Source organism: Accipiter gentilis, chromosome 23, assembly GCF_929443795.1.
Source record: "Accipiter gentilis chromosome 23, bAccGen1.1, whole genome shotgun sequence".
Classification (NCBI taxonomy): domain Eukaryota; kingdom Metazoa; phylum Chordata; class Aves; order Accipitriformes; family Accipitridae; genus Astur; species Astur gentilis.
Window position 1 is genome coordinate 14629309 of NC_064902.1, and position 27950 is coordinate 14657258.

Below are 27950 nucleotides of genomic sequence, written 5' to 3' on the forward strand. Positions count from 1 at the left end.
TATCTTGGGCACTTTGTCATAGTTATTAATAGAATTTCTGGTTATGCTCTAACTTGAATGCTGTTGGGACTAAGAGAGTTGATAGCCATTTTGATGAATGGATCACATTCTTCCATGAATTTCTTGTCACAGGTGGTCCTTGCCACAACTGCTTTGCTCCCTGGGCTGTGCAGACCACAGCTCTTTGGGGATGTAAGAGGGGGTCTGGATTTCTATGGTAGTTGCTGGTTCTTGAAGGTGGGAACTTTCCATCCCAGCTCTCACTCAGAAGGCCTGTCTCAGGCGTGTATTTCTCTGTCATATTTTGTCTTCTCCTCTTCTTCATACATTGCAGGGTTTTTGACTTTTCTAATAAGAGGCAGTAAGAGCTTTATTCTTCCTATAAAGGGGAAAAGAAAAGCTGAACTGATGAAGCTCAGGAGAAGTGGTTGTGTCTTTCCTGCAACGTGTGTGTTAACTGGCATTGAATTATAATCACAAGATGTTCTCTGCAACACTTCATTTACTAGCAAATTAATGACTGGCCTGGATTAGCCTGCCCTTTCCATAATTATGAAATATAATAATTAGAGAAGCGTTATTCCAAATAATACACTTTATTGGAGCCCAAGATTTACAGGAAGACAATATGAGTGGCTGTTAATGGGAAAGTAAATTCTGCAGACTGGAGTTGGCATCAGTTTTGTCTGAATCTTCATTAGCCAGGAATACTCGACTGCTGAGCAAGTTAAGAGCTATTTTAATTGTCCAAACAGATGTACTTTCTCATATACTTTTTGATCTAAGAGCACAAGTTGTTCCTAGAAACCAAGGACCATAATTTTACCTTCCTTGGATTTTTCAGTAAAGTGTTGGTTTTTTTGTTTTTTTTGTTTTTGTGTTGGGTTTTTTTTTGAAGGCAATGTACAGTTAAACATGCACTGAGGGGGACCTCATAATGTGTTTTGTTTGGTTGGTATTTTTTTTTCCTTAATCATCATATAGTGGATTTAGAAAAAGAATAAGAAAGCCAAAATGGCATGGTTTTAATGCTATCAGGATACTTCAGGTTAGAAAACAACAAACCCTAGGCTGTTTCTGACTAGATTGCCTCATAGCAGTGGGTACCACTCAGCATCGTTTGGCTTCTGTCTGATTAAAGACAAATGGCTGGCTAAGAATCTTGTTTCATACTTGTTGCAACTGCGAGTAAGCAACTGATTATTAATTAAGATTAATCATTACTGATGCTTCATAAATATACTGCTGCACAAAGAACAGGAGGAAATGTGTGGCTTCACTTAGATCATGGTCTTCATAATTTCGATAGTGTCTTGTGAAGAAGTGGCTTCAAATACCTCTCGTAGGCTGGGCTCATCTGTTCAGAAAGAGAATGTGGAAGGGAATTAATGGTAATTAAGAAGAAGGAAAAAGCTATAATTTTTTTCTTAAGAACGATCTCTGAAATACAGAAAGCTAGACTATTTAAAAAAAACCAGACCACGCCAAACCACCAGCTACTTCAGCTATGTGCAAGATCTCTTTCCCTATAGTACGTGCTGTCCTTCGTAACTAGTACACAATACTCATCCCAAACGGGACAGCATACTTCAAAAAATATGCTTGGACTTGAATGTTTGCTGAAGGCAAATTTTGTGTTCAGCTGTAGAATTTCAAAGGGTTGCTGATTACCACAGTAAAAATCTCACTTAAGGCAAAATGAGCTTTCAAACAGAGCAATAGCTATTTACATCGTGCAAAATTTTACATTACTCCACAATATGGATGAATTAAGAAGTGAAAGTAAAGTGCTAAAGACCATGAAGGAAGAAATTGCCTTGTTTAACGTTTATACTCTTTCTGGTTAAACATATTATTAAAAAGATTTAAGTATTGCACTAGTAAAAGTACCATTGTATAGAAAATACCCTGCATTTAGCGGCTCTTGCAGCCATCTAGTGTTGCTCCATAATACGTCAACTATGTAAAAAGACTTTTGTTTTAGCTTATTTTGTACAATGTTACCTCAGTGGTTAAAAACCAAAACCACATTGGTGGCACATGACAGTCCTGCTCTCTAGTACAAGCTCTAGTACTCTGGGGGCTGTAATTCATCGTTAGGTTAAATGTCTGGGCTAAGACTATAGGTGGCATAATTGGAGTATCACAGGTCATTGTTCAGAGTGAGATCCTAAGAATTAAAAGCTCTCATTCCACTTTTATCTGTACTGCTTTTATTAAAAGAAAAGTAAACAACTTCTGCTCTAGCTAATGCAGAAGTTGCCTGGCTGTAATCCAGCGTCCATACCTGCTTGTTGGTCGGTGACTTCTGAGCCCACTCGTAAAGCCGTTGGTAAACCTGTCCATCGTAACTGCCAAGCGCAGAATTCAAGGTCTTATCTGTGAAGTCAAAAGCGTCCACTAGTGGAACAGCGTCCTTCCTATGGAGTAGGTGAGCAACATTCATGTTACTGAAGCATGTATTGCTTTGTAAGGGAGGAAAGTTAAGTCAAAGGTAAACTGGAAAGTCGGTTGTCCAAGTTCCTCAGTCTAAAATGCTTGTGCCAGTTTTTCCCCTTGCTTAGACTGTGGGGAAAATCCTGCTTGTTTTGATTCCTCAGAGGCATGTTCTACTAATGCCCTGAGTTGTCTGTGCAGTTGAATGGGTGTTTGCAGGGTCTCCTAATCACCTGGGGTCGGTCCCCAATACCCTAATTTAGGACTCAATCTCATGTCAGATGTTTTCTCAGCAGGCTCTGGCAGTTCTTGCTTTTGGTTTTTGTCATTTGTTTTGCTTCGTTTTCCTTATGCTGTATGTGTTTGTCTTACAAAATGGAGTAAGGTTGCTGCTAGATGGATGTGCTTTGCTGATCTTCGTCTACTCTGCTCTGTTACCTCATCATGGGGTGTCAAGGTCTTCTACTCTCTTTGTGTCTGTAATAACAAAGCAACCCAAACCGCACCAAGGGCCCATCTAGCCCAGGAGCCAATCTGACAGCAATCAGCAACAGATAGCTAGAGCATAAGGACAAGTATGTAATGCCAGCATCATCTTCTAAGCAGGAGATGGTTTCTTTCCTTGTCCTCCCATCGTCCTGAGTGTAGGAAGTTGTGCTGGCTGTACCCCACACCTGATGTACAGGGGTGCAAAGCGGTTTGCTCAAATGTTGGCATTTGAATCTACCAGTTTCTTTTTGGGAAGGGCTGTTTGGGCGTTTGGGAAGGGCTGGTTTTTTGCTACAGGCTGGGAGGCGTTTGTATCTTTTCTACTAATTGTAACTGACTGGAATCACCCAGGTAAATACCCACTCTGTTCTTGAATCCTGTTAACAAGGTATGGACTAACGCAGAGATGTTGCAATGAATTCCAGAGATGACGATGTGTTAGGCTTTTGAAAATGTTATGTTACGCTTATCGCTTAACTTGAATTCTGTGATGAGTTCTGAAAGTGCTTGCTGTTTGGCTCAGTCCTGTTCAGCTCTTGGTTATGGTGTATTGTTTCTCTCCAGGTGGCTTAAGTAGAATTTTGCATACAGTAGCAACTCATTTCTCTGCACCGTAAGTTAATCTGTTCTTAATAAACAGCACTGAGTACTGAAAGATGAACCCTTTGTCAAAAAGCCTTTGTGAGTGTTGTAAGTTAAAACCTTAGCATATCTCAGAATTCACATAGTTAGTAATAAATGGTGTCGAGCAGATGCATCTGAACTAGCTGTAGGCAGGACTGTTTGAGTACCAGTTGCAACTTGGCCATGGCAACAGAGTAGGCTGTATTAGCTGCGGCTTAAGCAGATTTTGCAGCGTATGATCGGTTGCTGTGGCTGCCTCCTGCCAGTGCTGTTCTGACTACGTATTTTCCTGCTTTTTCACCTACTGCAAATGGTAGAAAGTGTTCAGGATTTCTTGATTTATAATTTAAGATTCAATGTTACGGAACTTTAGAGATTGCAGAGGAACTGGATGCTTAGGTGTGTTTTGCTGTGAAAACGAGCTCTGTGTAGATGTTTCAATCAATTTCTAGTGCTGCCAAGCAATGAAAATAAAAACCGAATGAGGTGAATTGACTTTAGAGATGTTGCCATAGGTACAGCAGCACTGTTTTATATCTATCACAGGGACAAACTGAATAGCTGTATATCTCCTCTCATGCTAGAGCAGCTCACCGAATAACAGCCAGGAGGTCCAGGTATGATGCTGTGACCATGTCCATTTGAGCTCCAGATATGTATCCGTCATGCAAGAAGACTCCTGCATTTGAGAAGATCCCGTGTAACGCAAAGAGGTCACAAAGATGTTTCATAATCTTCTGGATGCCAGGCTGGGTCTCGAGTTTTTCCACAGTTTCTGCAAAGTTTTTCACTGTGATGTAGTGGCAGTGAGCCTGGAAAACAAATGCAATCAACAGTGAATGCACCTCAAAACACTTTTAGTAGGCCAAGTGACTCACAAATGTTCTCGCAAAGAATATAAAACCTTTTCATTTCCCTGGCACTTTTCCAGTCTGTATTCTTTGTTTGTTGGTTGACCAGGCCTTTTGCATTCATGTCTTACAGCGGCAGTAGAGGAGAGAATTGGGGGTTTAAACAGTCAACACTGTGGTATTTGTAAACTCTAGAAAATTGCTTCAGAAATCATGGTAGTACTTACTCTAAATATTTCTGATGAATACCCCAAAGAGTTAGTGTGATGGAAACACATTGGAATGTGCTTGTGTTGACCCCTAGCAAGTGAATATTGGTTCTACATCAACGGGAGAAAACTCTTTTGTTGAGGACCTTGGGCTCATGGTACATTGGGCTCAGTGTCTACAGGGCTTCAGCTCTGAAAATATCTGTTGTCACAGAAGAGCAACCAAACTTATCTCTCGCTTTTGTGGTTTTAGGTAAAGTGATGATTTCTGGGTCGGACACCAGCAGAGCGTCTTACAGAAATACTAGCTGAGGTGCAGAGCAAATGAAGCAAGCTGACTCCACCTCGTTGTGGGGGTGACTCTTGTTATGCTGACATTACCGTGGGTGGTTGGTGGTGTGGTATCGGTGTGGGTTCACTCCCCCACTCTGCTGTTCTCCTCCCAGCTGTGGGTGTAAGCATGGCACACCTGTTCTGCAGCTCTTCCTGCAAGCATGGTCAAGCAGCGTGGAGGCCAGTGTGGACTGCAGAACCTGCCTGAGAAGCTGGCTGTCTCCTCAAGCAATTAACCAGGGTGGAGTCTGCAGCAAAGCCGTACCCAGCGTCTGAGCCACTCAGCTGAGAGCTGGCAGGCATCCGTTCGTAGAGCTGCCTTGTCAGTCGTGTGGGTGAGTCTCTGGGGAAGGTGTGGAAGAAGTAGTAAATGCAGAAGTGGCCCAAGAAGGCTGCAGGCTATCGAGGTTTTAAAGTTACGGGGAAAGCTCAAGGGTTTTGGGTGATTCTTCCTTTCCCTGAAGTAGCTAAGAAACTTTGGGGGCCCAGATCCCATTTTCTGGAGAGTCTAGCAGCACGGTCGCCACTGACAATACCACAGCCAGCCCTCTGCATATCTTGGGCTCTTCAGAAATTGTTTATCTCTGACTAGTCCTGTGTCTAGGTTCTCCTCCCTGCTTCTCGGAGAGAGCTGGATTCCAGCTCCTCCTCTGACACGTGGTCTCCCCTGCTCTTAAGTCCAGAGATCGCGGCCACCCATTTGAGTGGGTGCAGGAGGGAACAGCTTGTTCAGGTTTGTGTGCGGGGAGTGCTTGTCAGAGCCTTTTCTAGAGGTAATCTCAAATAGGAACATTTTGCTTCAGTTTCATTCCACTAAAAATATAGTTACATTTGAACAATTATTGGGAAAGTAATTTTTAAAAGTCACTTTGTTTATAGGAGGTCTCCTTTATTTTTTGAAGCAGTTCTGCTTACGGCATTGGATACTTGCTGCTTCCGTTGAGTCTGTGTAATTGAAAATGGGGGGTGATGCACAGCAGACAGGTGACCACAAAAAGTGCTGCTGCTGAGATCAAGCCTTTGCTCCCTTACTCAGTGAGTTCTTGCTTTGAAGGATTATAACTGTGCTTACAGGTATGAGCAGATCAATGCTTCCGATGGTTTTGAAAGGATCTCGGCTGTTGCTGGGAGACTTTGACTCATCAAGGACTTCATCTAATTGACTGACTACAGGGGAGCTGTTCCCTACTATGGAATCCCCAAGAAGGTATCACCACAGTTAGGTATGTGTAGGGTTCCCTTTTCCCATGTCAAGGGCTTCTTGCGAAGTCCATTTCAATTTGGGTTGGCTCTGGCTGAACACTAGATCACAGCAAGATGCTTTTCATTAAAAATTGAATGAAGTTAAAATAAGCTGCGGATGTGTTTCAAAATTTTCCTTTCCTTAGCTTAGGAAGGAAGGAAGACTTTTACCATAATTGTAGAGGAATTACATTTAATTGCATATTAAAAAAAGAGTTTTGTTTTTTAGAGATACTGAACTATCAGTGGTTTTGGTTTTAATTTAAATTTAGGGCTTTTCTCCCTTACTGCTTTCTTTTCTGCTTAGTTCTGTACTAACTAACCCCTGTTTTGGGGAACAAATGCTGCTGTCCTGATCCTACTTCAGCTGAAGGCATGCTGGTTACCTGTCTAATCCATGTGAACTGGGAGTTGGGTTTGAATCTGTTATTAATTTGGCTTTGATTTGATTATTCTTTTAGTAGTAATTAACATTGCACTTATCACTGCTTTTCCTTGTTTTCCCTGCAGTTATCTTTCCTTGTGAGAGTGGTAGATGTAAGAAACACCGGGCATGTTTCACCCTTGCTGTGACTCCAACAGCTTTCAGCAGGGTGGCTTTGGGGAGGCTTTCCTCTGGGAGCCAGAAATGCTGGATTCTTATAAAAAGATGAGCATTAGCAGAGATGGTGGATTCTTCTTGCAGGATATGGGAGGTCTGATTCTGCTAGTAGCAGCAGCATAATTGTGAATGTTTGGGTTTTTTCTCCCTTTCATTTCTATTCTCTCTAGTCTTTTTCTACCTGGCCTATTCATATGGCAAATTCTTCAGATCAGGAATCACTTCTTACTACAAATTTTCCACAATGCAGACCACAATGGTGCCCTGGTCTTTGTAGTGTCCCTTAGATGCTGACAGAAAACAATAAACAGCACTGAGACTTTAAGCCAATTATGCTGTTTCTGTTGCATATTGTATCATAAAGACAAACATCAAATAAGCAGATAAATTTTGCTAACCTTTGCAGCCTGCGCCAGCTGCACTGTGCACTGGTTCCACGCGTCATGCTTTTTGACTCCAGACTGAATCAAGTCTTGTAGTTTAGCTGCTGTACTGTTTATGAGTCTAGAAAATTGAAAAAGCATATTGTATATGAATGTAGCAGCCCACATACACTCATTTCATACTCAGACTCGTGTGTGATCGTATGGCAAAATGGCATTTCTGACATTTGAAGTTATCTATGCTCAGTATGAGTGAACTTAGATTATGCAAAAATCTAAGTACAAACTGGGAGAAGCACCCAGACCACCCTGGTACTGAAGGATTTCTGCCTTCTCAGCTTCCAGGGTAGTTTTCGAGGGGGTCTGCTGACTTGGGTTGTCTTTGTGTAAGGAGAGTTTGCAAAACAAAATAAAGTGGTGATAATATTGGACTGATGTTATGTTACATGTCTACTTTTCTACACTGGGATCCAAATCCTGCTCCCGTTGACACTGAAGCTTTCAGAAGAATGGCTCTGTTTTTATGCTGATTTGAATGGTAGCAGGGTTGTCTATCTGTTTACCTGGTTTTCAGACATGACACCTATATGGCCCATAACTGTGCACATAATACTAATGAGACCACTCATGATCCCATTTTTATTTGTGTAGAGTAGTTGAATGTGTAGTTGAAAGGCTACAGACAGAATGAGGGGCTCTGTGTTTGCTGTGGTGTTAACTGAAAACAAACATCAGTGTCAGAGGTATGTGAAATTTCAACTTTATAGAATTGCACAGGGTCCAGTTGCCTAAAGGTTTTACTGGATGGCAACCCAATGGTGTGGTCAGGGATATGGAATATATTTGTTAGTTAGGTAGCGCGTTCTGATGTTCTGAATGTGAAAGCTTCATATTGAACATTTGACATGGCTGTTAATCTGTGTGAGTGTTCCTTTTCTTTTCCAGGAGCAGATGGTGTCAATTCTTGAGTAACTTATGTTATTTTACCTCCCTTTAAAGCGAAGAAGAAGCTGAGCTCTTAACACATTTCTGATGTCAAAGAGAGAAACCGCATCTCCCATCCTCTGTACTGACCTGGCTGCCATGTGTTGATAGGCCTCAATGTAAATATCTGGACTGAGAAAATCCAACTTGTTCTTGGCTGGACATTTCTCCGGTGTCACTGCAGCCAGATAAGTGACAGATGGCGGAACAGGCTGGCCAGTGCTGGCTGCCATGAAGCACTTAATCAGGAACCTGGGAAGAGGGTGACAGTCAGAGCAGGGTATGGTTGTGATCCCCACGCAGCAAATGGTCATGCAAAAAGTAAGGTGGGCTTGGGTGAGGAGCAGCAGGGTGTGACCCATCCCATCAGTGGTCTGGAATGGACTTGAATAAGTAATGACCTTTTGTTTTGCGTGTTGTTTGCAGTAACCTGAGCTGTGATGGGTCTCAGGTGTAGCCTGTCTACCGTATTTAATGCTACAGCAATCTGTAGTGATGAATTTTTAGCAAGAAACTTGCTGTGTCTATTAGCAGTCTCAGCAGCATGGTGATTAGATACATTACCAACTTTGCAGCCTGAGACTTAATGCTCTGGGAGTCGTAATGGTGTCTTGGTCCTGCCCTCTGTGATCCCCAGCTCATTACGTTAAGAAACATGAGACCCGTTCTTGGAGATAAACATGTCCAAGGAGCATTCCCCACTCCCTTACTTTTTTTGGCACCTCTGCTATGACCTAGACTGACCAGGTCTGGAAGTAAAAGGTTACAGCATTTCTCTTGACCTTGGTATTGATCTTGCAAGAAGAGGCAGGAATGGGTGCAGAAGTGTCTGCATGCAAGCACAGAACTATGTGGTAGCACCTCTGTCCCTGGGAAGTGTACTGGTGTACTCCTTCTAGTAAAAATGCATGTTATTAAAAGTTCAAGCAGCTGTGGTTTCTTTCTCCTGTATTTCATCTACTCTGGATAATCATCAGTCTGTGCGTTCGGAGGAAAGTGATGTTCTTGGAGCATGACTCATCTGCTTTCAGTAACCAACAACTTTGCCTTCTCTGAATCAACCTCACTTACCGATATTGTGTTAACATCAGTTGCTTTAAAATAAACTGCAAAACTTGTATAGCAATGCTTTTGCTGCACTACTAGACGAAGAGGAAAATGAGGTTATGCAGAATAGCACCTGCATATGTCCCAAAACCAAAAATAGAAGAGATAATCCGATTCCCACACACCTCCATGCATGTTAGACAGAAGACATGAATAGTTTATGTCCTGAACTGTATTTTTAGAAGGTGCTGTGAGAAAGGAGTAGCTGGTTTTACTGGTTTTGGAGAAGTGGTAGAGGTTGAATAAATGAGGGGGAAGGCTTTTAGATGAACAGATTTGAATTGTTACCTGGCAGTTTGCAGGAACAAAATGGTGTTTTCCCCTTCATAAATACAAGAGGCAACTATTTTAGTATACAAGGAAGGGAGTCCACTCAGCAAGGAGTAACCATGTCCGCCGCATGCCCGGAGGCAGATCTCCACTGCTGAAGTGCTGAACTGAGTAACCATGGCTTTAAAGCCAGAAGAAAATGCATGGAGCTGTTTAAAAAAAAAAAAAAAAAAAAAAGCAGAGTGTTAATGGTGAAAGTGTTCTAAACCAATCCTCAGAATAAGTTTCCTTTTTTTAATTTTGTGCGATTAATTTCTGGGCATGAATTCCCTGTCCAATCCTCCTTTGCATGCTGGTGTAGCACCCAGCTCCCTGAGCCTGGCCTTTGGTTTCTGCCTGGGATGCTGCACACCCTCGTGCTGGGCATGCTGTGGTCTGTTTATGCATTTTAGGGTTTCTCTCAACCAGCAGTGGCTTTGGCTGCCCTTGTTCAGAGTGTGTTTTCATTTCAGGCTTCTAGTTGCAAGAATCTTATGTTCTATCTAAAAAGTCACATTTTTGGTTTTGGCTCAGAAGTGAGTATTTATTTGCATGTGCTTTGTGGATGAAGTTGTGAAATAACGCTTTGTGCCATCAGCTACTTGGAACAAGGTTTTATCAAACGGATGTGCTTTTCAAGGACTTTTCACTCTGCAATAGTTCCCAAAATGAGAAATTTGGGGTGGTAAAGCAAATGCTGTTGCTGACTGGTTGTGGACCTAGGATGTGCCATTTGATCTTAGTGCTTCCTCTTTCTCCAGTTATCTAGTGGTGAGAGGAATGCTTGTCCAGTTTGCTAAAATACTTTGATATTCAGAGCTGAGAAGTGCTGTACGAGCTAATTGTGCTGCAGCTCACCTCTGGCAGCATGTCAAAGTTCTTCCTCTGGATCTCTCTGTACGCCCTGTTGAATAGCTCCTGCAGGTAGTCGTTGATGAAATAAAAGGCGTAGGCTGCTGCCAGCTGGGGCAGCAATTTCTCTTGCTGAGTCTGGTAGTCGAGGATTTTTGCTTCTTGTTCCCTGTTGGAAGACAGCTAATGAAGTAGGGAAAGCGCAGACGTGGCCATAGCTATTGTTAGTTTACCTATCGCATAATGAAAAATGGCATTTTTCATTACCAAAAAGCAGTATGCGAACAGGACTGAGCTGATGTGGCAGCAAATCTGCCCAGCTAGCTAAGCTGTTAGAGAAATAAGCCTGACTAGGAAAAAAGGGATTTTTCTGCTGTTTTGGTGAACCATCCTAACAGAGTAGAAAAGGCTCTGTGTGATCGGTCAGTACAGAGGGGGAACAGGGTCTGTGGGAGAGGATGAGGATAAAGCCTTCAAGGACAGCGAGTTTTTAGGTGTTACAGGGGACGTGGTGGCATTGCACCCTGAAAAACTTTTGCTTTTCAAACTGGATCTTTGTGGTCCTGGGCGTAGATGGGTTTCTGTGAAAATATTTGCGTCTAAATTATTTTAAGCTTTCTGAGCTTTTTTTGGATGTTCTTTACCACTGCTGCTGTGGTTAGTACACTTGGGACTTCAAATGATGGAATTCATTATTACAATAGTTCAGCATGCTGTGCTCTTGTGTTTGGTTTGCGTTTGAACCAAACCACGTTCTCATTAGGATGTCTATGCTTTTGAAAGGAGATTTAAGTGGAAATTTTTGAAATCCATTCAAATGAAAATACCTACTTAAAAGTTACAGGGATTCTTACCAGACTAATAACATTCAGTGTTGTAAAGTGTGGATGTTGGAAGATATTTTAATGTGGCACCCACTAGTAGGACGCTATGGAATAGGAATTCAACAACTTGTCATCTTTGTCTGGATTCTGCTGAGTGATGGGATTACACGGAAAGGCCAGTTATAAGAAAAATAAGTTGTCTATGTGAACCGCTGACCTATTTGAACTATGAAACTTATCTTAGAAAGAACTGTAAACATTCTCTTGTACTTTGACTGAAGCCCATTAATGTAAATAATGGGAAAGCATGTTTGTAATACCCTATCTGGGCCAGGAAATAAGCCAGTGATGTGCTGAAAGATAAGATGAAAAGTAGAAATACAGACTGGCATGGGGGAACATGGTATATGGTCCCCTTCCCACTGCTGTGGACTTGCGTGGCATTACCCGGGCTTTAACTTGGACTGCCGGCGAACCACAGAGTATCGGATGGCAATGGTGCAAGCTTTCATTAAAGGTGTTACAACCTCATCTAAAATGAGGGAAATGCGCACTGTAGTCATGGTGAAATAATTAATCTTCTGTGACCCCCGTCTTACATAGGTGCCATCTGGTTGAACCTAGAATAGAGAGAGGATGTTAGGTGCCACCTTCTTCAATGGTGGTTGTGTAATCTCTATGCATAGAATAAAACGGACATCAAAATCCTTCACTGAATGCAAAACTAAATATTTTTATGTATAATGGATGAAACATATCCATTTGAAGAGACAAACTCTTACGGCTTCTGGCTCAGATAGGTTCTGCCTGCCCCTGATCCCCAACCTTTGAATGTGGAATTCCTGACACCGAGTTTCATTTCGGATTCAGGTAACTTCTGCCCTTGATAAAACTGCAGAGACTTGCAGACACCTCAAAGGAAGATTTTTGTCCTAAATTTAGGCAGGTCACTGTCATCTCTCTGGCTGTGCAACGAGAGTCTGACGGGCAAGTCTGTGATGTGAGTCTGTACATACCTCACAAAACTTGCTCAGCATGTTCTCCCTGGGGACGCGCACGTTCTGTAGCATGAGGTAGCCGTTGTCAATGTGTTCAAAATTCATTTTGGGACCTATGTCTCCTGCAGTTATGCCTGCAGCAGGAGAAAACATAGCCTGCTTACTTCCATTTGAATTTTTTTCTCCCCGTTCTGTGTCAGGCTGGGAATCTCAAAGGAAGGGCACGTTCAGCTCTGCTTCTTCCCCAGCATGGGTGGTCTTGCCCGAGGGATGAAACAGGCATTCGAATGCCTCGTGGTAGTTTGTTCCCATGGTCACCCGTGTTGGCCGGGGTCAGAACTGAGGTGTTAGTGCAGAGGTGGTCAGAGCAGCCCAGGCTTCTGGTTAAGAAGGCGGTTTGGTCTGGATATGCCTGAGGATACATTAAATCTTCCTTCAGATAAAAAGGTTGGGGTTAATGACAACTATGCCTTGGGTATCTGTCTTGCTTTGGTTTTGGCAATTATAACTCCCTCTCCGTGGGCCCAATGTTTTAGAAAACATGTAAGGGCAAAGTAGGCAGAGGACCTGCACAAGTGCTGTGATGCCTGGGGTCATTTACCTGGGCAGAGTGAATGGTCCTGAAGGCTGCGTATCTGCACGATGAAGGGGTGCAGGCCGTAGCACTTCCCGTTGACGTACAGCTGAGCAAAGACCACTGTGTGGGTTGCTGACCTTCCCACTGCGAGAAGAAAAACAGCCCCATTCCCTTAAGACAAGGTACGGTACAAACACTTCCACAGTTAACAGCAGTCAGTGCTAATTGTGCGTTAGGTCTTGCTAACATATGGGTCAGCACAGGTGTGATCCACAGATGCTGGAAGCTGGAGATTGCCTAAATCTGTACCCTGAGCCTGCTTTTGGCTCTCAGAAGTTGCATCATCCTTCTGCCTCTGTCGCTGCTCGTGAGGCTTGGATGAACAGTTTGCATCAGCAGATGAGAAAAAATAAGTAGTTAAAGTTCATGCAGTGCTGAGAGAGTGGGAAGCGCTATGGCTGTTAAGAGTAACTCCAGTTATTTTCTGTGAAATACCTTCCTGAAGGGAGCCATGAATTTCACACTTGAATACTTTATGCTGAGACTGGCTGATGACTTGAATCCTTTATGCTGATGACCTCCCTGCAGTTTTTGGTTGTCTGAGTATTATTTACAAAGGAGAGAAGATTGATTCCTGCAGAGGCAGGAGTTTCCCTGAGCAAAGTCCTCCAGCCCTGCCACCCAAGGGCTTATGATGGATGATGGTGGCTCCCTTCTGGCCTTTGAACTTGTACAAAACCCTTTGGTTTCTTACTTGCCTCTTGACGTGTGCATCTCTTACTGAAGTCCTCTGCTAGTACCTGGGCCCTCAAACGTGGAGGTTGAGCAGGGCAGACTGAGTAACTGAAGGAGGCAAATGAGGCAAATATTTTGTGTGGTACTTACTGTCTCCAGGCCACCACTTCATGGCAGAAATGTTTGGTGTGTTCAGTACAAACTCCTGCGTAGTGATATCAAAGACTGCTGTTGTTTCCAAACCCTGCAGATAAGTTCCTTTAAAAAAAAAAAATAAATTAAAAAAAACCGTGTATCTCCTGGTGTATCAAAAGATTGGAGGGAGTGGAGGATCCCTGAAGGCTGGTGTGGGTATTACTAGGGTTTTGTGGTTTACCCTCCTGACGAGAACTGTGGGACAATGCTCCCAGCAACGCCACACCATTTCCTGCAAAGATCTCGAGCCACATGGTACTCGGGCAAGCTGCTTGGTTCGAGGTGACAACCCTCAACTTGGGCAAGCTGCCTGGCTGATCCCCTCCACTGATGGTGGCTGCCTGCTTATCTAACCATGAGCTTTCACCCTTGCTTTTGTTGTTTTTTCCGCATTGGCAAAACCGAAGCTAGCACATCTCCAGCTTGCAGAGGAGCGCTGAGAACATCAACCTCTAACGCAGGTGGCATTTCCCCCCAGCCGCCCCTGCCCCAGTGAAGCATGGACAGCTTAAACTCAAATTCCCCTGAGAATCTGGGCCAGAGCGTTTTGTCCTATGGAAAAGCTGCATTTTCTTTACAGCCTTACCGTGCCCCAGTTCAGTCTGGGCGTAGCTTCCAATGAGCTGATACTGGGTGGCGAGAGGAATCCATTTGGCGATCTGTTTGTCAGAGCCCAGCATCGAAATACTTCTTATGAAGATGCGGTGAAGGAGAAAGGCGAGGTCTCCTGACAGTGCCCTGCAGAGGAAGCACAAGGGGTATTTTTACACAGATGAAGTTCCAGGGATGTGATGAATGCGGCAGTGACGCTGCGGCAGTCACCAGACAGTACCACCTCCACTGCCTTTTGATTTCTGCGTTGTCATACCTTACCCAACCTCCAGCATCAACACGGTATTGCAGGAAAAGTGCTCTTCTAAGCTGCTTTTGTTCCTTCTTTCATAACATAGTTTGCTTAAGTGTTGCTAGCTCATTATTTCACTTGCTCTTGGAGGAATTATCTGTTCTGAGTAGCAGATGCTGAGATCCTAAAAACACAGCCCAGATCCAAAGCTTCTGTGGCTCTGGTAGTTTGTGAGCCCTTCATATCTTTATTTTACTCGATAGGATTTTTTTTCCTGATTATTTAAGTCACATTTTAAGGCTGAGCTAAAAAATCCCCACCACCCTACCCTAAAACCCCCAAATCCTGCCAATTCACTATGGGGCACATTAGACTGAATTACAGCAGCATCTGTAAGCATCCGAGACCTGGATTTCCTGAACCTTCCTGTTCTGAGGAAATGTCTCGGTACATCGCGTTTGTTGCTGGACTATTCCCTGGGTTTTTGCTGTCAGTCACTGCCAGTGAACAACACTGGGGTTCATGGAGATTTGGCCTCACTTGAGATGTTTCTTTCCTGTGGAAAAATTCAAATACGTCCTTGTAACACCTGGTTTATTGTCTGGTCAGGTCCTTCGCCATCGCCAGCTGATAGAGCTGCACACAGCCTAAAAAGGACTATTCCAGAAACTGTGTATGGGAACTTTGGTACAGAAATCTACATGGTGGAAATCAAACTCATTTGTTTTAAGCTTTTTTTGTCTGTGAGAAATCCTCAGAAACTATGAGGAATATAGTCCCTCTTCCTGGGATTCTTCAGAATGTGGGTGAATCACCCCATGGATGTAAGTACGTGTGCTCTCACACATAAAAATAAATGGCTGTGCTGTTCTCAGTAGCCTGTATGGCTGTTAGCATGTTGCTTTATGGCAGTGCTCTAGTGAGCATCTCATTCTAGATAGATACCTTTTATTGTTAACAGATGACTACGACCTTTCTTTTATACTGGCCCCGTGAGAGAATCAGTCGTGCTGAAAACGTGTGGGGGGGGAAATATGAACAAAGAAGTTAAAGGGAAATTGCTTTGATTAACAGAAAAAGACTTAATGAACCCTTGGCAGCCCATCCAGAAATAACATTACTTTTAACTGCAATTTTAAAAAGCTGGCTTTTAAGTGTGTGCAAGCGATTCACTGTGTCTGGCAGCAGGAGGCACCAGGACTTTGTCAGTAAGAGCTTGGTGCTCACCTGGTGTTCATCAGACAAGAGCTGTCCTGTGAGGCAGGCTGTGCTCTTAATCCAGCAAAATGTGGTAGCACAGGGCTGGCCCTGCTGAAGCCCTTGGTGTCAGGGGGCCTGAGAAAAGCAAGCCCAGGTGGGAGAGACGGTTGTGGTTTTTGTCAGGTTTTTAAAATCTTCCAGGATTTTTTTTTCTTCTGAGGGAGGATTGGAGAGCTGCTTTTTATTGGGAATATAATGATCATGTCCAAGAACTCTTGATGGAAGATTTCGCCCTTTATCAGTCCCACTCACTCTAGGCAGCGAAGAGCTTAGCATAAAAAATTATAATCTTTCATGTGATGAAATATTGGAAAGTGACTTTGAACATCGGTGGTGTTTTGTAAGGTGCAGGTGTTGCACTTTTGAGTAACACTTTTGAACTTGCACCTTCTTACTGGGTGTGTAACCCCACCAAATCACCAGTGTGCACCAGGCAACAGCAAGCCAGTAATTTGTTTAGCAAAGGGGGAAAGGAGGGGCAAGCAATAAAAATGTGGAGCTCAACCCTGTGCAAAGTGTTAAGAAAATTTTTTAAGGGAAGGATTATGTGAAGTATTTTATTCCATTTACCTACAAACTAAGGTTGTTTGGTGGTTTGGTTTTTTTAATACAGTATAGGTTTTCTAGATAGAGAAAATGTCATCTTTAATTTATTTGGAAGTCAGTAACGTAACTAAACCAGCGCCACTCCAAATTCTGCTTATACTTTTAAAAATGCCTGAGGAGCGGTATGCAAGTTGTAGTACAGGTAAGGAGCTTGCCGAAGTGGATATATCACACTGAGGATGTGAACTGCTGTGATCTATCATGCTGTACCCGTGTGCTGCTCTTTGAGAAGTCCCCTGCTGTGTATCATCATTTTCCCTTTTCCTGAGCTTGCTGCTAAAGTAAAAACCTGCGGCACGTTTGTATCAAAACCTTATCTGTCAACTGTTGGCCTCTCCCAGCCTCTGCTAAAGCTGATTCTTGTTGGCGTACAAAACTTTCAACAAAAAATTAGCTGTACATTTTAAAAAATAAATAAAAATTACCTGTAAATGTACTTAAATTCAGGTCCGTTGTCAGTCCATCCCATCTCATCCATCTTTTTCTGGAGGTGAACAGCTTTTCTGACTGCTGCTTCGTACCTCTCATTCTGGCTCTGGAAATACTGATTTTCTCTGCTAAATACAGGGTCGCGTTCGATAGCTTCGACTGCAAAGCAACATAGAAGAGTTGGTTCTTCTAGGGCTGGGGAGGTGCAGGCAGTGCCTCGAGCCCTGTTTGGGAGGAGCGGGCAGGGCTGGGACTGTGGGTACTGATGCTGTGACTTTTTAGGGTGACTGCAGGCAGGTTTTATTTTGCCAGTGCTGGACCCTGCAGGGTAAGGCACCGTCCCTGGTCAGGGCGTTGGAGGTGACTTTGTGCCTCAGGAGGAAAATGCCATGGATCCCTCTGTCTCTAATTGCCGTTCCCATGATGTGAGGGGAGCAAGAGCTGCGGTTAGCTGGGTTTTGCCCGGAGGGTGGCTATCGGCTGGAGCTGCCGTGTGTCCCACTTGGCACCAGTGCTTTGGCTGGGGACTTTACCAGCCCTTTGCAGGGTTGCAAAGGAACTCTTGGGCTCGCTCTTTCTGTGTCAGCCCGAACGTTCCCGCTGCTCCCTTTTTGCCTTGAAACCTTGAGACCATTCACGTTTAAAGTTATACTGAACTGCAGTTGCACTGTGAAGCATGTGATCCCAGTGGCTTGTGCCATTTTCATTTGGTAAGGGTATAATATGGATATAGTTACAGAGACAAAAGAGACTTAGGCGTTTTTTTCCCCTGTTCCTTCTCAGCACGCAGTCATTTTTCAGCACACCCATCGCGAGTGAGAGCAGCTCAGCCTGGCTGAGCCAACCCACACAAGGAATTCCCCACCTGGAAGAGCCTGACGTGCCGAGGAGGGTTGCTGGCTGCGGTTCACGCGTGGCATGCATCGCTGTGCAGCAGCACTAGTCCCTGCACGCATCCCCCTCGCACAGAGATGCTCGCCTGTATGACCCTCGGTCCTTGTATTGCAGTTTAACCAGTCTTGCCAGAGGTACTGGGGATGGGAGCAGGGAAGGGGAAAAGCTTCGGACGGAGTGGCTGCAGAGGAGTCACGGTGATTTACACCAACAGAGGACTCCATCTCCACGCTCCCACTTTTTTAAGAGATGGGTTATAAGCAAATACCCGGGAGCGCAAAACCCATGCACCGTGCTGCAAAGGAGGAGCAGAAGCAGCGGGGACGTAGGCATGCTCCGTACCAGCCCGCGGCCAGGGGCTTCGCAAGGCTCACTCACCCACCGCCCTCCGTAACTGAGTGCGCTCCACACCGCCGTCCAGCCAGGCCGTCAGCTTTTCCACGCTGAACGAGGCCGTTTGCCTCTCGCTGGCGAGGTCGGGATTCACGCTGCCAAGGACCGAGCCCTGCGAGTACTTGCCGGTCTCCATCAGAGCCATCCTGGAGGCTGAGCTGCTCTGGGAAGGGATGGGGCTTATGAGGCACTGGCACCCCTTCAGTGGGTGGTTGCTGAAGGTGTTGGGTGCAGCAAGAAGTGGTTTCTGCAAATTGGCCAACGTGTTGCACAGAGGTTGCATGAATATTTAGGCATTGTCTCGTCCTCATTGCGATAATACGGACAATGAAAATTTAGGGCACTTTCAAGAGCTCAAAATGCAGGGTTTATGATTTTTTTTAAAAACATAAAATCTTTTTTCTTTCACCCGTTCGCCCCAGAAGTTACCGCTGGAATATCCCACAACTATGTGTTAATGTTTAAGGGAGCTTCTGGCCCTGGCCCGTCCCTGCCCCCACGGTGGGTGCTGCCACCGCTGCCCAGCCCTCGGGTGCTGGCCAAGAGGCTCCCAGACCTGCACTTGTGGGTGCTGGCAGCTCTGCCCATGCTGCTTCCATCCTGCTTCCCATGGGGCTCAGCTTTACATTAACCTTGTAATTTCCCACGTTAGCAGGATTTGTCACAGGATACTTGTAAAAAAAAGTTGTGGTGTGTGGAAAATAAAACAGAATTTTTCCCTTGAAGAGGCTGCCTGCCTTCCTGAACTAATTGTAATACTATAAGAAATATAAACTCTGGAAGTTTTTGCAAATATATTCTTAATTCCTGCTTTTCTGATATTCAGACTTTTAATTCAAGGTGTCTTATTGTCCTGGGCGTGAGAAAAGCCTCAAAGCAGCATGCTGAGTACACAAGGTTGGAGTAACCCAGACCTGCCCTTGAGCCATCCCAGGAAGCGCTGGACTTGGCGCTGGAGCATGGAGACGGCTCAGCTGCCAGCTCCCTCTTCCGTGAGGCCGCGTAAGAAAAATCTCTGTGTCTGTCTGCTATGCGCAAGGGCGAAATCCCACGTACCTTGTCTCACGAGTCCTTCGGGGAGCCGTCTGGCTGCTGCCTACCTGCCTGGGCTGTGGCTCCCAGCGTCCCCGCTGCAGGGACCTTGTCCCCCAGGCCAGCGGAGCTCGACCCGGCCCGTGGGTGTTTCTGCGTGTGCGCGGTAGCATGCCGGAGCTGACCTCTGCAGGCAGCGGCCTGTGTGCGTGCTTGCTAGGCATAAAATCAAAAGGGCTGGAGCCTCTGCATTTAAAAAAATTGCTGTTTTTCTGATCTCACTTCAGGCTACTTGTGCGTTGGAGGCTGCACTTCCAGCTCTGTCACCAAAGTGACGTTCTGCCCTTCTCCCAGTATTTTTAATTTTTTTTATTTTAATTTTTTTTTAATTTTTTTATTTATAGTCTGCTCAGGGTGGAGGAGAGCACCTCTCAGGCTCTCACTGCTCCTTGCCTGTGGATTTTACTTGCTCAAGGTTTTCCCAGCTCAGTTATGGCACTGCCCTCGGCCCTTCCCACAGTTTGGGGTGCAAGTCAGGAGACTGGGGATGTGCCTCGCAGGCTGGGTCACGCCGGGGTGCAGAGGGAGGTTGCCACGGGGTGCGTGCTGCCTTCCTCTCCGGCAATCTTGAACTGCAGGTCCCCGCTGCAGTCTGTCCCGGAGTCTAGTGGGCAGGAACTGGCAACTCATCCCCCCTCCGGCTACATCAGCGTGAACGCGATGGGAGAGGAGTCCCTCCTGCCCACAGTTCGTCGATGAGTCTGTGCTGCTGCTTCAGACCTGCTTGTCTCTCACTGGAAACTGCTTTGTCAGGGAAGGAGGTGAAACAGGTGGGATTCACTGTACCATAGAGTTGCTTTAATATAAGAAGTTAAAAAAGAATGGGAAATCAGATGTAGTTTTGCATAACTATAATTTTAAGCTTGAGCCTGAGTGAACCGAGCAGCCTGGCAGCTGTGAGGAGCAACAATAAATCAGAACAGCTGACTGTAAAGGAATGAGTGTGCTCACGGGCTGTGGATGGTATGTTAGGGATGAGTCTGGTAGATTAAAGATGCTGTGTGGCTCTGTCACCCTGCCAGAGCAATAAGGTGTCCTATGGATGTACTGCTTGCTATTCCAGCCTGTATGGCACAGCATCACATCCTACGGTATCTCGGGGTTGCCAGTGCTTGGGAGGCAATAGCACCTTTCTGAAGTTATCCATGTGCTTTCTCTATTTGCTCTGCTATTTTTTTCTGCTGGATTCAGAAGCACTCAACCTTGTGCTTCTCAAGTGCTGTTTGCAGTTCAGCTGGCAGATCTGGGTCTCCCAAAGGAAGGGCGAGGGGTGACGGGTTGGAAGAAGCCTGTCCCTGAAACTGTTTGCAACCTGACGTTCATGCAGGCTTTTATTTGCGCAGTCCCGGGTGCTGCCTGGGTCGGTCATTGCCAGTCTGTTGGTGAAGTCTGAGCTGGACTGCCACTGGAGCTGCGCACTCAGCAGCATTCTCATACGCCTCAGCTCCACGTGCCTGCGGGGTGCCCAGCGAGCTCATGGGCTGTGGTGGGAACCAACAAAATCCACAAGAGCACCTGGTCGTGGTGTGTTGGAACACACCACAATTATTATGTTGCTGATAATTTTGCATTTTTCTCCATTTCCATAAGCATGGATATCCCCTGTATCATGGTGACTCACAGGTTTCGTATGATGCTTTTATCAGCACAAACCCAGTCACTCTGTGGCAGTCTTAGATAATTTGGGGAAATTATCTAAATATAGAGAAATACCTAGGATAGGCAGAGGAGAATTCCCGAGAAGGGGGGTTCAGCCAGTGCCAGCCCGAGGATACCACTAGCTTGAGAAAGAAAACCAGAATTTGCCATTTCTGAGACAGTAACGAGAAGTAAACGTGGCAGTAACATATAAGGATTCCCTGTCAGGAAATTCCACTGCAGCAAACTATCCAGGAGCACTTCAGGAGTAAGTGCGTAGGAAAAGAGATCTCAGCATGACACGGAGAAATTGCAAAGCTGGTATTGAAAACCTTGGCAGAAAGAAAAAATCCAGGCAATGGAGTAGTTTGTGCATAGCTAAAACACAGCATATCTTTAAAGAAAATAAATGACTGTTTCTTACTCTCTTCCATAGAAGAGGAACTGTCATGATATGTATGACTGCCTTCGGCATCCGTGCGTGAAGGGAGGTGTGTGATTAGTGTAAGCAGTGTCGGGGCATAGCCCATCGAAACCTCGCTGGTTGGGGCTGTGAAATGTTGATAAAACATTTTACAAAGTCCTGCCTGAGTCCCCTGATCTCGTGTCTCACCAAAGGCCACCGTCTCCAGCAAAGACATTTCCTTCTGTGTGGTTTGCACCAGGAAATGAAGTATGCGACCCACCATGGTAGGATAACAAGTGAGCTATTGTAAGAGGCAACAAGGTGGGAAGATATTTTGGAAACCTGACCCAAAGAACAGGTTTAGTCAATGAGCCCTCATCCCTAACGATGAGCTGACTGACGACTCCAGTGCCGCTGGGTGTGGAAGGTTGGGAACACTGTGTACTTCCCAGTGTGGCAACCCCAGTGGATATCTCGTGTCAGAGGAACACATCCAAGCACCATCTCTGCCTTGTTCTGAGTGGGAAGTTGGCGTCTGTGCCGCTAAGGATATCGTTAATGAGACAGAGAAGTCCTTTTTGTTTGTTTTGCTGCATTCAGTTTTAGTCCTGGTTCTCGGGGAGCATGGTGTGTGTGACCTGCACATGTGAAGCATCCTCTCTTTTTCTTATCTATTTAATCTGTGGTCTTTGGTTGCTGCTAAAACACTTTAAAAATATTTAAAAACAATGAAGTGAGCTCACTAGTGCGAGGATTACCTTTCAGTTCAAAACTGAGTTTTTAAATTAAATCCAAAGGCAATCTGTTTCCTTGGCTTTGTGGGTCTTACCCTATGAGGCAGATGGGCATCCGTGGCCAGTTAGGAATCAAACATATGGGAAGTTGCAGTGCACAAATCCTGATTCCATAATTTTTGTGCCCTTAAACTTTCAGCAAATTGAGATGAAGTCTGGGGATAGGCAATGGATGCAGCACGGGGTGCAGATGATGAGTAGGTTGACATGGAACTAAAAGAATTTGCTGTCAGACTTCACCGATTTTTATGTTCATTCAGTTTATTTGGCTGTTGTCTGCTTGCATCCTCAGAGCTTTTTCAGTTCCTCATGGAAAAGAGCAAAACATGCAATCATTGTTCAGTTTATTTCTTCAGAAGTGTCCACATTAAACAGCGTGAGTTAATTAAGTAGAGTTGCATGACATATTTTTATATAAACGTATAAACATCAACACAGAATATAGACTATACCACATAGGCAACATACACAGTGCAAAAAATTGTCTTCCATCAATACTCTGATAATCTGTATCTTCTGGATACACCACATTTATTCAGGAATGTGTTTTAGGGGCACAGGGAGGAATTCATTTAAAAGAAAAAGAGACACAAAGTTACCCCAAAATCTTCCTGGTAATGCCTACACTGATATTTTTTTCAGGTGCCACCTCCACGCTGCAGCGCCACGAAGCACAAAAGCATCGGTGAAGGTTGGACAGGCGCTGGGTCTGAGCCCAGCCAGGGAGACGGTTATCGGTTCGCAGAGGTGAGAAGAGCTGTGCTGGAAAATGCTGTGATTTTTTAAGCCAACGCTTGAACAGTAAAAGCATCATTTCCCACGTGCTGTCACGGAGGCTGTACCCTGCAGCTCTTGCCGGGGACGAAGCACCATGTGTCCCGCTGTGTGCCATGGGGCTGCGACAGCCCGTCCCGGCTCCGTGGGAGCTGCCGGCGCCGGCTGCTTGTGGCCAGTTTGGTGGGTCTGTGCGGGGACGTGCGGGTGGATCCCAGCTTACAGCCCACGGTGTCCCCGTGGGCAGCCGGGTCAGGGCTTTCTGCTGTCTCTCCACCGCTGGAAGGAGTTCTTGTGGCTCTATTAGCTCAGCCAGAGTTAGGACAGTATGATCTGGCCCTCCCTTTCCCTTCTGGACACCTGCTGAAAATGACCCAGACACCCCTTAGCAATCATGGACTGCGTTGGTGTGCAGCCCCCTTCTCTGCTTGGTGGACACCAAAGGGAGAGAGCTTCTCCCCCCCCGCCACCCCCCCCAGTAATATATGCATACTTAACAAGACCGCAGCAAAATATTTTCAACCTTTTCTGAGCACTCAGCTTACCCAGACCTTACCGGATGGCTTCCACCCAAGGACTTGCATAAATGCCCCCGTCCCAGCCTGGGTGAGCTGATAACACTGATTTCACTGGTGCATATGGAGCGACAGATTGCCTCTCCTGGAGTGCACTTCCATCTGTGGCAAAATTACAAATTAATTTGCTGAATTTTTTTGAGCTCTTTGATCAAGGTTACTTAATCTGTGCCATAACCCCTCACAAAACCCCAGCACAGTAATTCTGGCTTGTTATTTAAACTGATGTTATCTATGGAGTATCATACTGCATTCTTTACAGCTGTGTATGAGCATCCTTAGCAACACCTTTCTTTTCTTGGAGAAATTTGGCTTTTTTTCCCCCTGAAAAAATAGTTGATGCTGCTTCTTCCTTGTGGTTTTCCTCATAACCTATATGAAAAGCTTCACAGTTGGAAAGGACATAATAGATCCTTTCAGATCTTGTTTGACCCATAATGACCATATGCACTGGATTTTTGAAATAAAAACTTGTTTAGAATAAGCATGATGAGCAAGGGGCTTAAAAGCTACCGCAGAGACAGTACCATGAGACGGGGCTCTCAAGGACTGAAACTGAGTTAAGGGCTTTTATAGTCTGATCTGTTGCAGAAGCCCCGTCCCTGTGTCACTGCTCTTGACACGTGATGTGGCTCAGATGTTCTACTTAAGCTGCCAGGTCGAGCAACGGCGCTCTGAAATGAAACAGCCCATGGACCAGGGAGACTAGGGAATGGATTAGTGACTTTTTAATAAATACGTGATAAACCCCCAGTTTCCCTTAATTTACACATGCGTCCACTGAAGATGTAGATAGTAGATATTTTTTAACCAAGTATTACTTTCCCAGCTGACTAGGTCCATTGAGGCTTGCCATTCAAAAGCCAGTGTTCAAAGGCAGTCGGTGAGTTACGCTGTTTAGGCTTTGTATCGGGGCTGATGTGAGAAGCAAGAAGCTGAGATCTTCCTGAAGGCGCAATTTTAGCTCTAGGTGTCGACACCTCAGGGCATGGGTGCCCCATAAATGTGGTAGGCTCTGTCCATACCTGCCGCAAACGCACCGTCTATCTCAGCTTTGCTATACCAGCAGCGACAAGAGTTTTAGCTTTGCAAGGTGGCAACTGAAATGAGGCAGCTCTGACCTCTGGAAAAGGGGATGAGAAGCACTGACAAATAGTTTTCCATCAGTACCTTCATGCCCCGTAGGCCCTGGTGCCTACAGATGCCACCTGTGTGCAGGGTGGTTAACAGGACAGCGGCGTGACACCAGTATGACACTACCACGTTACCACCTCTCAAACACAGGACGTTTTTTTGTGGGTCCCTATGGTAGCACACGTCCAGCTGCTGGGTGAAGGGCTGAAGCTCAGTAGTCCAGGGGCAAGAAGCAGTTTGTCTGTCTGCTACATCCACAGGGATCTGCTGGCTGGTCACTGCACGCTTCCACGAACACCCACGCTGAAAACACGCAGCCTTTGCTTTCTGCACAGAGCATTTGCCTCCCACTTGGGGCACTGGTGGTACAGTCCAATAGATTTTCTGCCTGAGCATGGAACTGCCTAAATAGCTATTTTCAAACAGGTTTGAAATGCAGTTTGAAGGCGCTCGTGAAGAACGGTTGCGCCTGCCTGTGCTGCACTGGTACGGGCACACAGAGGTTGATTTTTCTAACAGTACGGGTGTGCTGCTGGGACACACAGCCTCAGCCAGGCATGACTCGCACACAGGTGCCATAGCAGTGACCCTCGGGAAAGCCGCTATGGTCACCTGTGCTGTTCTCAGTAATACGCAGATTGTCCCTTTTAGTTACCACGCCAGGTTTCCAGGAGGTTCTCCAGAGCTGCAGCCGCCCTCCTGTCACCCTGTGCCTGGTGAGCCTGCCTCCAGGGAGAAGCAGGGGTCCCCCAATCCATTCCTCCACAGACTTCCCTGGCTTAAACAGTCGCTGTGTCTCAAAAGTTAACCAAGAGTTAGCTGGAGGTTAGCGTGCACCCACGGTCTGGGGGGGGAAATAACATCATTTCTCTCTGCATCTCCTTGTGTGAGTAATTCTTCAGTCAATACTGCACCTTTTCCACAGTGACAACTTCCTGGGCTAGGAAAACCGTTTTTGTGCCTTCTACTGGAGCAAGTGTTAATAACCATAAGTAGCCCCAATGTTGCGGCTGTGAATGTCCACCATGTACAGAGATGTCAGCGTGTAAGTGTTAGCTGGCCTTGGTAGGATCCCTGTTGAGTTTTGGCAGAAGCTACGCTGCTTTCTCATCCCCGGTCACCGTCGATGTTCTTCTCAGGTTTTCCTTGACTTTAATGAATTCTGGTGCATGGTCTTCCTGCTTCTCCTGCTCTTTCTCCAGCTGTAAGAAAGAAGAGTCACCGTTATCTGTGCGTACTAAAGGACAGAAGTGCATTAGCTACATTAAAACAGTGGGCATCATTATTGCTGGATGTCCAGTTATTATTGCCCAAAATCGAACGAGTGGGTAGTGCACCTGTCGGTGCTCTCGTTTTCCAAACCATTATGCCAGAGCCATGCCCACCCTTAGTCTCTTTTTCTGGCCCACTGAAACATTAATTAATTTTTTCCCTCCAGGGAGGAACATCTCCAGCAGAAAAGCAGGGGAGTGTTTCACTTCAGACCTGGCATGGAGGAAGGAGGAGGAGGAGGTTTGAATTCTTCCCAGCAAAGAAGGCCTGTGAGCCTGGGAAAAGCTCTCAGCGTTAGGTTATTGTCTAAGGGGGGTAAGTTGTTGTACTGCCTCACTTTTATATGCAAATTCTTTAAGAATCTGTCCCTAAACCATCTTGTTTCATATTCCTGGTTCTTCTCTGAGAGTGCTGGGCTTTGATTTTCAAGTGATCTCGGCTTGGCTGATGTTATCACAAGGGAGCTGTTGTGTCATTAATTAAATAAACTAGTTTTATCCATTTGCAGTGCAAATACTGGCAGGGAGGACAGGGAATGACTTTATTTTCAGTGGCAACAAGCCTGCTTGCTGCTTGCACTGGTTTGAGTAAGAGGGCAGGCGCAGAGCACCTGTGGCGTGGCTGTGCTGTTGACAAGCCCCATGCTGAATCTTGCTCCTCCCAGGCATATTTTTGGCCAGGTTACGTGCCAGGAACTGCTCCCAAAAGCGGCTTGGGTGTGATTGCAGCAGGGTTTGCACCTTCCAGCGCTTCTGCAGCCTCTCACTCTGCACCCCGGGGTCCTGAGCACCCCTGTGGCTCAGGGTGCTGCAACAGCCCCTATGGTATTTGGGGTGCTTTGAACAGGAAAGCACACCCCAAAGACACCATGTAGAGGAGACCCAGGGTCAGTGGTGCATGGTGGGGTCCTGGGTGAGGTGGTACAAATGAGGTGGATCCCACTGTGAGCATGAGGGTGCTGCAGCTGCATGGGACACCAGTGAAGGATGTACTGTGGCTCCCATTTTATGGTGGGGTAACAAAGCTATACCTTGGGTTGAGCCTCAGCCCACCCATCTCCCCTGCGATCTGTGCCTTGCGCAGATGGGTGGTTAGGATAACCCAGGGATCGCTTCTACCTGATCCAGTCTCTGATGCCTCTTCAATAGCTCTTTTTCAAAAGGGGACTGCAGTTTCTTTGCCTCTTCCTCTTCCTTCTTCTGCCTGATAAGCTGGTTTCGCCGTCGGTGCTCGAGCACCCGCTGCAGCTCTGGCTTGCTCTCCATGCCCAAACCTCTGTGGATAAAAAGCAGATAAATCAGGGCCAGAGTGCCTACACCCTGGGGTGTAACCGCGGCCAGCCTGGCAACCCCCAAACTCTTCTCAGTCCTAAATGGAAACATGGGAGACCTGGTCCGTTAACCAGTCCTAGTCCACAAATCCATCCACAAGGCTTTGAGGGTGTTAGTGGGAACACCTTACGGCTGCGACACTGCCTTGGGCTGCCTGCCTCGGGCGGGCACAGCGTTTGCTGCCCATGTGTGGGGCTTGTGATGCTGGAAGTTTTGCTAATCCCATTAGATTGAGGTGTTACAGTTCTCTGGGTCGGTGTGGAAATGGGACCTTCCGCTGGCTCCCGCTGTTACTAGTTTTAATTATGTCAGTGACAGATTCAGCTGCGTTGAGGGCGTTTTAAATAATGACGATTTTTTTTCCACCAGCAGGGGTAGTCATTGATCTGCAATAATTGTCCTGGCAGTTCCTTTCCTCCCCGTTGCATCCCAGCGTTGCTTCCGAGCTGAGGGCTAGGGATCTCCCTGTTGACATGGAGAGTTTGGGTCAAGAGGCCAAGACGAAGTGTCCTTTTCTTCTGGAAGCCAGAGCGTTTGCTGATGGCACAGGCACCTGGCTCCCCTTCAGCCACCCGAAGCATCTCAAAACGAAGCGGGGCTGCTCCAAGCCCTGCTCTGTGAGGGGTGGGATCACGGGAAAGGAGACATGGCAAGGACATGCAGGCAAGTCATAAATACATGGTAAAGAGATGAAAGAAGTTCTCCAAACAAATTTCAGAAACCTAACACTTTGAATATTGCCATGCCTGAATTCAGACA

At 45.8% G+C, this 27950-nt stretch overlaps 2 protein-coding genes across 4 annotated transcripts in view; both read right to left on the reverse strand.

Annotated features, from left to right (window-relative positions):
* Positions 1-577: 577 nt before the first annotated feature.
* On the reverse strand, positions 578-19380 carry ACOX2 (acyl-CoA oxidase 2). Of its 2 annotated transcripts, none has more exons than XM_049826699.1 (15): positions 19232-19380; positions 18161-18333; positions 16885-17047; positions 14336-14487; positions 13705-13812; positions 12844-12963; positions 12261-12376; positions 11692-11864; positions 10427-10589; positions 9548-9738; positions 8243-8404; positions 7184-7289; positions 4144-4361; positions 2288-2420; positions 578-1357 (listed from the first exon to the last, which is right to left on the reverse strand). In XM_049826699.1, the coding sequence occupies exons 1-15, from the start codon at positions 19378-19380 to the stop codon at positions 1295-1297; spliced, it is 2190 nt and encodes a 729-aa protein (XP_049682656.1). In that variant the 3' UTR covers positions 578-1294. The 2 variants fall into 2 exon arrangements, with proteins under 2 accessions (XP_049682656.1, XP_049682657.1); XM_049826700.1 differs by having other exon boundaries at positions 18161-18338; positions 19232-19352.
* A 3052-nt stretch (positions 19381-22432) lies between these two features.
* Positions 22433-27950, reverse strand: part of FAM107A (family with sequence similarity 107 member A) — a 31561-nt gene continuing 26043 nt past the window's right edge. For both annotated transcript variants that reach the window (XM_049826727.1, XM_049826726.1), the window contains 2 exons: positions 26979-27135; positions 22433-25790 (listed from right to left, as the gene is read on the reverse strand). In XM_049826727.1, the coding sequence (XP_049682684.1) occupies positions 25683-25790; positions 26979-27135 (265 nt within the window). In that variant the 3' untranslated portion in view covers positions 22433-25682. The remainder of the gene's footprint in view (positions 25791-26978; positions 27136-27950) is intronic.